This window comes from Arachis ipaensis, chromosome B04 (genome assembly GCF_000816755.2).
Source record: "Arachis ipaensis cultivar K30076 chromosome B04, Araip1.1, whole genome shotgun sequence".
Lineage (NCBI taxonomy): Eukaryota > Viridiplantae > Streptophyta > Magnoliopsida > Fabales > Fabaceae > Arachis > Arachis ipaensis.
This window is the reverse complement of record NC_029788.2, coordinates 130,929,853-130,942,223: the sequence shown is the minus strand read 5'-3', so window position 1 is coordinate 130,942,223 and position 12,371 is coordinate 130,929,853. Positions and strand designations below refer to the sequence as shown.

Sequence of the window (12,371 nt, the reverse complement as noted above, 5' to 3'; positions counted from 1 at the left end):
TATTTTTCTGTTAATGAATAATATAAAATATTGTCAATATATTTTATTATTTATAGTGGTGCATGTCTCGTTACTGTTACATAAGTAGAAAAACGATATAATTTTGAACGGTAAAACATTTATTATCTCTTAAATTTTCATATACCATTTATCAACTATTCTATATTTATAATAAATCCTATGTAAAGTTTTTCCAAAAATTATAATCTACATAATTATTTTTTATAGATAGACACATTTAAATAATTAACAATACATATAAATATCAATATTAAATTTTAATTAATAAAATGATAAAAGAACATCATGTATTTATTATTTATTATTCAAAAAATTAAATTAATATATATCTTTTAAGATTAATTAGTTTAAAGTCAAAATCTTCCTAATTATCACTTTATTCATATATCTAACATAAGAGTTTAAATAACTAGAAAATAATTTATCCTTTTATATTCTTAAAAACAAATCTTTTTAATTATTACCCATAACCATAAGTTTACAAAATAACAATTTGGGGTTTAATACTTTCTAAGTTTATCAAATAATCCCTTGTGTTCAGAAGCAGATTCAAATCCCCTGTTGTACCAGTCACCACAAAAAAAATCCCCTGTTGTACCAACGCAGAAACCCTAAACAAAAGAACAAAGCTGAAGAGAGATCGATCATGGAGGAGAAGAAGCAGAAGAGCATCAACGAAATCCTCCCTGTAGAGCTGATTCAGAGAATCTTACTGAGGATTCCGGTCAAACATCTCGGCCGCCTCAAGTGCGTTTCGAAGCTTTGGTACTCTCTCATTTCCGATCCAGACTTTGCGGAATCGCATCTTCACCTCTCTCTCGCACCCACCCATGGGTACCTCTTCAAAAAAGACTCCACGGAAGCATTCCTTGTTCACCTAGAAGAAGTATTTAATGGCGACAATTACGAAGTAAAAGAGGTATCTTTCCCTTTCAAGAAGCAGCCACCTTCTGAGTTTCGTATCAGGGGGTCCTGCAGAGGGTTTGTTCTCTTAAGCCGAGAGCCACATTTTTTTGTAGTATGGAACCCACTCACCGGATTCAGCAAAAGAATATCTTACTCTTGTATGGTTCCTCGTAATATGGGAAGGTACTTTCATTTTCTCGATCATGCGATTCTGTATGGATTTGGTTACGATGCGTCACGGGATGACTACTTAGTTGTTGTAGCTTGGCAGCATGGTGGCTGCCAACGCTTAGATTGCTTGTCCTTGAGAGCCAATTCATGGATTAGTCTCGATGCTGCACTCCCCAAACCATTGGGTCTTACGGAGTGGCGATCTCGTGGGTTGTTCTTGAATGGCTCTATTCATTGGTTTGCTTCCTCTCATGTGAAACATTACTATGAAGCTCTTCTTGTATTTGATTTGAAGGAAAGAAGTTTCTTAAAGATATCTTTGCCTGAACAACCCATAATGCGTGGTCCTACCACATTTGTCATACTCGGTGGGTGCCTAGCCTTGTATTTTCATGACTATGTTGAACGTAAAACACACATATGGGTGATGAAAGAATACAAAGTGCAATCATCTTGGACTTTGTATGTGATTCCTTGTTTAGAGTTTGAGCCTCTATGCTTATCCAATGGTAGTGACATTATTGCAGTATATCCTATTCTATCTATTCCGGCTAGATCATTAAAGTTTGCCAAATATAATATCAGAGAAGAGCTGCTCCAACATTTTACATGTCCCTCTCATATTCGGCACTATTCTTACAACTATTGTTACACTGTATATACAGAGAGTCTCTTACTGCTCCCTAGTGATAGTAAGCATAAGAATAAGAAGAACAATCATGTTATTTAACTATTTTGTTATGCTTTGCACTACATTATTCCTGCTAGTTTTTATTACTTTGTGATTAATGTACAAGTACTGAGCAAGATGCATTGTGCATCAAGTTGCATTCAGATATGAGTTTGGACTACCCATGGTGAAACTTGACATATCAAATGCTTGGGGGATTATTAATCATTGCCTTACTTTCTAAAGTCTAGTCTTGTGGTGAGGTTTTAGGGTTTAGCTCCTTTTCATTTCTAAGGACCATGAAAATCTTATACATGCTTCGTTATTTCTAAGGCTGTGACCTTTACCCTTACTTTCTACTTAGCTTTGGCAACGCCATAAATAATTTTAGCTGATGTGTATCCTTATAATGTTAGGCACATTAGAATGAAATTAACTCATAAGATTTATCTTAATGCCATTTAAGTAATCAATATGTGACTGATAAAACTGTTAATCAAAAAAGTATTGATATTGATGTAGAGGCAGTGGTGCTTACCTGAAGTAGGTGGTCCGAAAGGACGAGTATTTATTAAGTGGCAAAAACTATTTTGGTGGTCAATCCACTATTAAGTTCTTAATGTACACTTCTTGGCCTGTCTGCTTCTTTGAAACAACAGAATTGTTCTTGATGAGCTTGCTGTCTAGTTTTTTGTTGTTCTTATTCTCATTCTTCCAAAAAGTTGTTCTTGATCAGACTGCTATCTAACAGTTACTAGAATTTTATCTTATATTCTTACATCAACCTGGTACTTAAACTAATATGTAAAAGAAAAAGTTCAATCGAAAACACAGAGATCAAAGTAGAGCAACAAAAATTATTTCAAAATCTGTTTAATGCAAACTCAATATAGAATTGAATAAAATAGATTAACATTAAACTGCTACAAAAGCAAATTGAATCTAACAGTCACTTTAATGGTGATTGTAGTAAAATGTGACGCGTTTTACCATATTAAAAAGCAAATTATGTTTACTACATAAAAAAGAATGGTCAAATTCAATAGTAGATTAAAAAAGAAAAAAGGATAAGGAAGCTATAACTATGCTGTATGCCAGTGGGAACAAGTTATCGGTAGTTTTTAATTTGGTGGTATAGGACACGACAATAATCATAACTTGTATGAATTTACTTATTTTAGAACCAGCAATATAGGGATGCTTTTCTTGCCTTTGTTCAGTGAAAATCAATATAGCAAAGTAACCTTGAAATTCGTCTGTGTCAGATGAAGCACTTCAAGATTTGGAAAGCTTCCAGCAGCAAGGCAAAGAGAGCCAGCGCTATCCACCCCTGGTGAAGTTACTTTTAGAACACGAAGTTATTCTCACCAAACCTAAACTCCAACATATGGGTGATGAAAGAGTACAAAGTGCACTCCTCTTGGACTTTGTATGCGTTTCCTTGTTTACGCTCTCAGCCTCTATGCTTATCCAATGGGAGTGACGTTATTGCACTAGATTCTACTTCGGTATTTACATCATTAAGGCTAGCCAAATATAGTATCAGAGAAGAGCTGCTCCAATATTTTAGTTGTCCTCCTTATCTTCGACACTATGCTTACAGCTATGTAAGTTGTGTATATACAGAGTCTCTCTTGATGCTCCCTAGTGATAGTAAGCATAAAGATAAGAAGAACAATAATGTTATGTAACTATTCTGCAATGCTTTGCACAACATTATTCCTACTAGTTTTTATTACTTTATGATTAATGTAAAAGTACTGAGCAAGATGCATTGTGCATCAAGTTGCATTCAGATCTGAGTTTTGACTATCCATGGTGAAATTTGATTTATCAAATGCTTGGGGGATTATTAATCACTGGCTTACTTTCTAAAGTCTAGTCTTGTGGTGAGGTTTTAGTGTTTAGCTCTTTCAGCATGCTTCGTTAATGTCTGATTGCTATAGATAGACATCAGGTTTGGCATGCAACACCATAAATAATTTTTAGCTTATGCATATCCTTGTAATATTAGGTACATCAAAATGAAATTTAACTCATAAGATTTATCCTAATGTCATACAAGTAATCAACACGTGACTGATAAAAACGTTAGTCAAAATGTTTTGGTAATTAACCAAAGAATTGATGTAGAGGAAGAGGTGCTTACCTGAACTAGGTGTTTACCAAAGGACAAATATATAACCTAATTTAGTAAATCGACTCTCCTCAAACAGAGAAGTTGTAAAGATACGTAGGCTTAAATACATAAACATAGCGACACTTCAAAACATAATGGAAATATTTGGTAACCAAAGAAAATCAGTCAAAAACAACCACAAATTGCCTTATTTAGCATTCATTAATTGTTACGAGTTACGACAATTAATAAATGCTAAATAAGACAAGTTCTAGCTGGTTTTTTTTTGTCTCCCTAGCGTTTCCTAAAACATAAAGGAACCTCACAACACCATCATGCAGGGCACTCGCCAAGGCATGTATGTAAGAGAAATCTCATTAAAAAAATTCTTATAGAAAAAAAATAGAAACAAGAGTATTCCAGAGATATAAAAGTGCATCATACCTAAAACTAAAAGGCTAAAAGCCTAAAACCAAACACTACCATTATATCCAAGTCCAAACCTCACAATAACCAAAATAGAACAGCTCTCCAGTTAACTCTCTCGCATGTCCCACCTAAAAATATCACCCTTCAATCCTTCAAACCTGTAACATCCTGGGCTTGTGAGTTGTGACTTGTGACAACACTAGTTTGGTGGTCAATCCACTATTAAGTACTTAATGTACACTTCTTGGCCTATGTGCTTCTTTGAAACCACAGATTTGTTCTTGACAAGCTTGCTGTCTAGTTTTTTGTTGTTCTTATTCTCATTCTTCCTTTGAAACCAAAAAATTGTTCTTGATCAGATTGCTATTTAACAGTTACTAGAATTTTATCTTATATTCTTACATCAACCTATTACTTAAACTAATAAGTAAAAGAAACGTTCAATCAAAAACAAATAGATCAAACTAGAGCAACAATAAATATTTCATCTATTTAATGCAAACTCAAAATAGAAGTGAATAAAGTAGATTAACATTAAACTGCTATAAAAGCAAATTGAATCTAACAGTCACTTTAATGGTGATTGTAGTAAAATGCGACACGTTTTACCATATTAAAAAGCAAATTATGTTTACTACATAAAAAAGAATGGTCAAATTCAATAGTAGATTAAAAAAGAAAAGAGGATATAGGACACGACAATAATCATAACTTGTATGAATTTACTTATTTTAGAACCAGCAATATAGGGATGCTTTTCTTGCCTTTGTTCAGCGAAAATCAATAGCAAAGTAACCCATTAACTCCAACACCGGATTTGATATTCCTGTATCTTGGTAATATTGGAAGGAAATTCGCGTGCTTTTAATGGCAATTCCTTAAACTCCACTAATTCGAGTTTTTTCTAGATTTTTTAGGTGATGCAAGCCTTGTATAGTTCATGCTCTGTCTACTTACTTTTATATCAAACCCAATTTTCTTAGCATGGGGAATCTTCCATTAACAACGCAGGACATCGTCAATCCTTCTTCAAGAGTGACAAGTTGGAGAGTTTGAAGATTCGGCAAACAGTCTTCTCCTGACGTGTCTGGTGGAACCGACTTACTTGTCATTACTTACATCGTTGAAGATATTCTCAAAGCCCACCATATCTTCCTCAACGACTTTATCTTGCTTCTGATTGGATCTAGCACCTTCCATTCCTTCAAATTCACCTTCATTAATGCAATATTTCTTAATCTTAAATCCACGTAACACTTGATTATTTAGGAAAGGAAAAGTCTAGGGGGACAACAACTTTGTTAAATTCCGGCCAGCATGTAACCAACAAAGAAAAGTGAGTCATTGGATGAAATTTCACATCCATCTCACACCATTAAAACCATCATTGATGGTTACTTGATGGCTATAAATCACAAAGTTGCTAGCCCCTAGCATTCTTCTTTAGGAAATTGTCATCTCTTGTTGTTATAAGAATTCTACTACCAGGACAAAACCAATCACCTCCTCCTGCCAATGAATCCAATTGTTCTGTACTATCAACATCGTCAAGAACTAGAAGGATTCTTTTATTGTGGAGACTTTGTTTTTTATAATTAAGAAGATCCTTTTAAGGTGCTTCGCAACTTATATTTTTTGTGCACACCCATCTCATACAAAAGTATGTTTTGTAGATTTTCTAGGCCATCAGCACTTCTTGATTTTTCAGAGACTTTATCAAGAAAACTCGCAGCTTCAAATTGATGCTGAAACTTGTTAAACAACTCCCAAACAAATGTGGTCTTGTTACCATCTCCATAAATGACCAGCATGCAAATGGTATTGTCAAATTCCATATTCCAAAGTGATTCCACCGCTTCAAGGTGAGAATCAAAACCAATTGGATGCTTAATATATAGTGGTTCAGGAGGAAGCTTTTGCGAGACCTCTTGAATAATATTCTTGATAATCTCACTTTCATAGCTGCAAGAACACACCACTCCATTGCAATGACCATTCTATTTTAAATGCAATAATAATAAATGGAAGAAAATTGTTGCAAATGTTTAAATCTTGTTATGAAGCTATGAATAGAAAAGTTATCAATAAAAGATTTTTCTGAATTTTTTTTAAAAAAAATCTAAATATATAGAATAAAATCTTAGCAGGAAAACAACTTGAATAAATTCTTTTGAAAGAAGAGCTTAACGTATAAGGATTTTTATTAATCGCATCTTATAAATAAGTTATTTTGTGTTTGGATTTTTAGTTATACAATTACTTATTTTAAAGTTGTAACATTTTGATAAATAATTCAATAACTTGTTATAACTAACTATAAAAATAATAGCAAGCTATATAAAAATAAAATTATAAGTGAAAAAAATAAAATTAAAACTACGATTTCATATCACACACAATAATGTTAAATACAAATTTAATAATAAAAATAGAGTGATAAAATGATAAAAAAATAACTGAAAGAAATATATGAAGTAAGTGATTCAGATGGAACATTATTTTAAAATGGTGTTGGAAGGTCAATATTTTTAGCAGATAAATCATTACGTGAAAATAGTGGTGGAGAGCCAATACTTCCAACAGATAGAACATTGCGTGAAAATGATGGTGGAATGTCAGTGTTTCTAACAGATGAAATCTTGCATACAAATGGTGATAGAGGGTCACGATTTCCAGCAGAAACAGAAAACATTTTCACAGAGTGAAAAATAAAAGTATATTTTTTCATTTTAAAGTCAATTTTTTTAAGAAAATAGAATGACTTATCGAAAAGGAGAAATAATATATTTCTACTTTTTTTAAAAGCTGTGAATTAACTTTTCAAAAAATTAAAAGCTTTTTTCAAATAATACCAAACACACATTCTGTAACTTTTGATAATTCAAAAAAAAAACTTCTGCTGTTATTTTGGAATTGCTAATCCAAATCTGACCCTTCCTTCTTTTAGTCTTTTGTTTTCAAAGTAATTTGAAATTCCAAGCTTAAAAAAATTTTTAACCTTTTTTATTTCATAAAAAATATCTTTAGAAAGTAAGATAGCGATTAATAATCCCCAAAGTATTTGATAAATCAAGTTTGAACATGGATAGTCAGAAGTCACATCTGAATGCAACAAGATGTATAATGTATCTTGCTCGGTTACATCAATTACAAAATAGTAATAAAAACTAGCAGAAATAATGAAATTTAGATTTTTTAAATTTTGAATTTTATTTTAAAGAATAAACTAGACAACATCCAGTACTGCATACAAAATTCATAAATCTCCTGTCATTTCTAGCATTATCATCAATAACCAAAAGGATCACTGCCAATCTATTTTTTGTAGCTGAGAAACATGATCTCAACACCTACTTTCTTATTATTGAAAATCCTGTCATTACGTTCCAATCAGATGTTTCAAATCATTGCAAAGAATTCAGTCAACTACATCTTCTATTCTTGTTTTCGAATGTGCATGTCCGTCCAACTCTCAATTCTCTCATAATTCCAAGAATAGACCAAACTCTACCAAAAGACCTCAACCAAGTGCACCACATCTGCCATATTAGTTCACATAAAAGAAATAAATGATGAATAGATTCTATTTCCTTCTTGCAAAATACACATATATTATCACCTGAATAATAACATCTAATCTACTAAACTTTTTTTTTTGTATTAACTCTACCAACTAGCACAAACCATCCAAAAAACTTAATTTGCAGAGGTACCACTCCTCTCCAAATTGAACTTGTGAAATTAGTTCATTACCATTTATTTTATAGGTAAATACAAAAAAAAACATAACAGAAAAAATATTTAATAGTAAGAGATTTCATTCTATTTTCTAAAATAAAAAACTAAAATTTAAAAAATTCAAATTCGGAATAATGTGGTGTGAAGCATAGCAGAAGAGCTAAATAACATTATTGTTCTTCTTATCCTTATGCTTACTATATATCACTAGGGAGTAGCAAGAGACTCTCTGTATAAACAGTGCAACTTGCAAAGAAGTATGCATCTTGTTGAAGATGAGGACATGTAAAATGTTGGAGCAGCTCTTCTCTGATATTATATTTGGCAAACTTTAATGGTCCAGATATCGGAGTAGGATCTAGTGCCATAATATCACTACCATTGGATAAGTATAGAGGATGAAACTTTAAACAAGGAATCTCATACAAAGTCCAAGATGAGTTCACTTTGTATTCTTTCATCACCCATATGCGTGTTTTAAATTCAACAGCATAGTCCTGATAATACAAGGCTAGGCACCCTCCTAGTATGACAATTGTGGCAGGACCATGCATTATGAGTTGCTCGGGCAAAGATATCTCTGAGAAACTTCTTTCCTTCAAATCAAATATAAGAAGACTTTCATTGTAATGTTCTTGAAGAGAGTAAGATAACCAATGAATAGAGCCATTCAAGAACAACCCAGGAGATTGCCGCTTCATATAACCCAATGATTCGGGGAGTGCAGCATCAAGATTAATCCATGAATTGGTTCTCAAGGACAAGCAATCTAAGTGTTGGCAGTCACCATCCTGCGAAGCTACAACAACTAAGTAGTCATCCCGTGACGCATCATAACCAAATCCATACAGACGCGCATCACGGGAAAAATTTAAGCGCCTGAGCTTACTACGATGAACCAGACAAGAGTAAGATATTCTTTTTCTGAATCCGGTGAGTGGATTCCATACTACAAAAAAATATGGCTGTCGGTTTAAGAGAACAAACCCTCTGCAAGATCCCATGACACAAAACTTAGAAGGTGGCTTCTTCTTGAAAGGGAAAGATACCTCTTTCACTTGGTAATTATCGCCATTAAATACTTCTTCTAGGTGAACAAGGAAAGCTTCCGTGGAGTCTCTTAGGTGAATAAGGAGGCATGGGTGGGTGGGTGCGAGAGAGAGGTGAAGATGCGATTCCGCAAAGTCTGGATCGGAAATTAGAGAGCACCAGAGTTTAGAAACGCACCTGAGGCGAGCGAGATGCCTAATCGGCACCCGCAGTAGGATTCTGTGAATTAGGTCAAGAGGGAGGATGTCGTGAATGCTCTTACTCTTGTCATTTTTCTTCTTCTCCATGGTGGATTCCTCTTTTGCTTTGTTCACTGTGTGCTTCAGCCTCTTTTTGTCCATGTTTGGATTGCTGAGCTATTCGCAATTCATATACCAATTCACTCAACCCTGGACTTCAAATTGCTTTGAAAACATAAAACTAGCTAATGGAAGGTAAGGGAAGGGAAGGGAAGGGTTTTTGGATTGACTATTCCAAAAAATGATCTTATTTATTTTATCTTTTTTTTAATTAAATAGAAAAAATTATTTCAGCAAATTAAATAGAAAAAGTTAGTTCAGCGATGAACTTTTTAAGAAACCTTTTTAAATATTAAAAATATTTAGTTTTATTTAGATTGAGAAAAAAGAACCTTTTAAATTAAATTATATAAAACGACATGTGTAAAAAGAAAACTTGCATCATTTCAATTCTTTTAAAGCTTTTAACTTATATTCATAATTTTACCGGGATATGATATTTTTGTTGCAATTATACATGGCTAAAAAAAATCTTATTACAATTGTCAATGTGAACGAAACAAAGAAAGAGAAGTTTTAGAATTAGAATAAAAATAAAACTCATCATTGATCACAAATAATAAGAAAATAAAGTTTCAAAATTAAATTTGAAAAAAATAAAAATATATATGTAAAAAATGTGTTATATATTAGTGGAATTTAGTATTGGAAAGTGTTTTTTTTTTCTAAATTTAAATAATGATGAGACTAAAAAACTTTGAGAAATTGTGAAAATATAAATGTGGAGAGAAATTAAAATTTGGAAGTAAATGAAAATTTAGAGGAATAATTAAATCTTTAGATGAAAAATTAGAATTAAGGATATATACATTTTTTTTCAATCGATAATTTTCAGAACACAGCTTAACAAAATTTTTTTATAAAAAAAAGATAAATTTGCTATTATGTAGAAGTGAAGTTGACTATTGAAATTGTTTCTATTATATATTAATAAACTATTATGTAAAGGTGTCAATTATTAATCGCTTAAAGATTTAAAAAGAAAAAAAGTGTTTTAATTAATACAATTTTAAAAATGCATTCAACTTTGATAGTCCTAATCTATTTTATTATTCCATGTATTTCTTACAAAACTCTGCAAAGTTCAATTTAAATAAAGAAAACACAAAAAATAAATCATAATAATTTGCCATCCAATAATAAATTGAACAGATCTTACTATTCAAATAGAGGTATTTGTGAAGATTCTATTTTCTGATATAAGTAATACTTAGAAGAAGTCTATATATATTCTGATAAAAATATGTAAGTCATCTTATTTGATTGTGTTTTAGATATAGAAAGCAAAGATTTAAAATTGAGAGTCTATCATGAAATTGATGCTTGTTGACAATATGATGGCTATGCAGACAAAAGTTGGCCCCATTCATACTCATTCAACTTTTATACTTTAGCAAATTATATGATAAGTGTTTGATGCGTATTTATGAGCAAGTGTTATTTTTCATAACAAAAGGCATTGAACTTGTCTACCAACATTGTGATTAAATTTCCATTTGCAAGCTATGAATTTTTATACAACAAAGTATTTCATTTCAAAATCAAATACTATATGTTTTCTTAATTCTTTTCTGTCTTTTTTCATTTTCTCATAAAAAATAAAATAATAAATTATAGATTAATCTTCCATCTAGATATAATTAGACATTTTGTTCATTGTAGCTACAACTTCATTTACTTTAAAAGGTATTGAGTTTAAAAAAAATAACAAAAAGTTAATTAATGATCACTAAATATTATTTTTAAGTTAAAAATAACAAAAAGTTAATTAATGATCACTAACAAATTTTATGTAGAGTATAATTTGAATCACCTTATAATTTAAGAGTACTATAAATATTTGTAATATCCTAATGACTTAGGACATTAAAAAAACACTCTACATAGTCAATAATAATTTAGTGCGAAAGAACAAAGAAGTACTTCATTAAAGAAAATAAGAGTGGATAAAATGGTATTAATTGTGCTTAGTCACTATCCAATCATATCCTATTAGTTGATCTTATCCTAAAGTCTAGAAATAATCACCTAAGGTAAATATGGATAAAAAGATAATTAATGATCCTTATCACATCTTGTCATGACTTAGGGTGTGTTTGGATTTGCGTTGGAAAAAAGAGAAGCTCCTTTGAGTTTCTTGAAAGCTTCATTTTTATGTTTGGCAATATTTTTATGCTGTAAACGCAGAAGTGATTTCTGCCTTCAACCCAAGTTTACCAAAAGCTAAAAATTCTAGCTTTTCCGTTCACCTTTTCACGTTGGATTGAACTTTAGGTTCTATGTACCAATTATGTCCTTCATTATTCATATGTTTATTTTTTTTATAATACTTTTTTCTAATACTCTCTTATGTATATTATTATTTTTTTATAAAATTTCTGTTTTTTTATATGAGTTCTTTACTGTTATTGTTATTTCTTTTTGTATGGAATATTTTTTTGTTGTAGATCTTATCCTAATGGCTATGAATAATTTTTTGAAGTAAAATAGACAAGATAGTAATAAATTGTCCTAGTCATGATTAGTAATCGATCTTATCCTAATTGTTATATATAATTATCTAAGGTGAAAATTAATTAATGAATAAGCGTAGAGAGAGAACTCGGTTGAAAGAGAGAAAAAGGATAAGGATTGACAAGTTTAGGTGTTTTTTTACTAGGATTAGGAGCATGTTTACCACATGGTAAAAGTATGAGTGGTAGAGAATTATCTTAGAAAATAGTGTATAAACATGAGGCTTAAATTCTTTCTTGGAAAAGAAGAAAGAGAATTATAAAAATTCACTAACTAGCTTCTATCATTTTTTACAAACATCATAATTAATCCAATTTGACTTTTTGACTGGTATTAATTACATTTCCTCTTCTAAAATATTACTAGGATATATTACAGAGAGAGTAATAGATAAAATTATCTATGACATAAAAATCATCTAATTAATTATTATTTTTAAATTTTTTTTTGAAAG

At 31.2% G+C, this 12,371-nt stretch overlaps 3 protein-coding genes across 4 annotated transcripts in view; 2 read left to right on the top strand and 1 right to left on the bottom strand.

Annotated features, from left to right (window-relative positions):
* LOC107637406 (F-box protein CPR30-like) overlaps nt 1-12,371 on the top strand; it is a 77,048-nt gene that overhangs the window by 10,719 nt on the left and 53,958 nt on the right. The window lies entirely within an intron of this gene.
* LOC107635556 (F-box protein CPR30-like) lies at nt 496-3,607 on the top strand. Of its 2 annotated transcripts, none has more exons than XM_016339052.2 (2): nt 496-1,466; nt 3,034-3,602. In XM_016339052.2, exons 1-2 carry the CDS (start codon nt 668-670, stop codon nt 3,249-3,251), a joined length of 1,017 nt encoding a protein of 338 aa, XP_016194538.1. In that variant the 5' UTR covers nt 496-667; the 3' UTR covers nt 3,252-3,602. The 2 variants fall into 2 exon arrangements, with proteins under 2 accessions (XP_016194538.1, XP_020977826.1); XM_021122167.1 differs by having other exon boundaries at nt 503-1,110; nt 3,034-3,607.
* LOC107638179 (F-box protein CPR30-like) lies at nt 7,525-9,567 on the bottom strand. Its single transcript, XM_016341347.2, has 2 exons — nt 8,253-9,567; nt 7,525-7,855 (listed from the first exon to the last, which is right to left on the bottom strand). Coding segments are annotated over exons 1-2 (1,194 nt in total). The 5' UTR covers nt 9,446-9,567; the 3' UTR covers nt 7,525-7,854.

What these genes read in the sequence shown, in the direction of transcription:
- LOC107635556 (XM_016339052.2), top strand. Translation starts at nt 668, where the DNA reads ATGGAGGAGAAGAAGCAGAAGAGCATCAACGAAATCCTCCCTGTAGAG. An exon ending in TACCACATTTGTCATACTCG is followed by an intron (nt 1,467 to 3,033) that starts GTGGGTGCCTAG and finishes CGTCTGTGTCAG; the next exon opens with ATGAAGCACTTCAAGATTTG.
- LOC107638179 (XM_016341347.2), bottom strand. Translation starts at nt 9,445, where the DNA reads ATGGACAAAAAGAGGCTGAAGCACACAGTGAACAAAGCAAAAGAGGAA.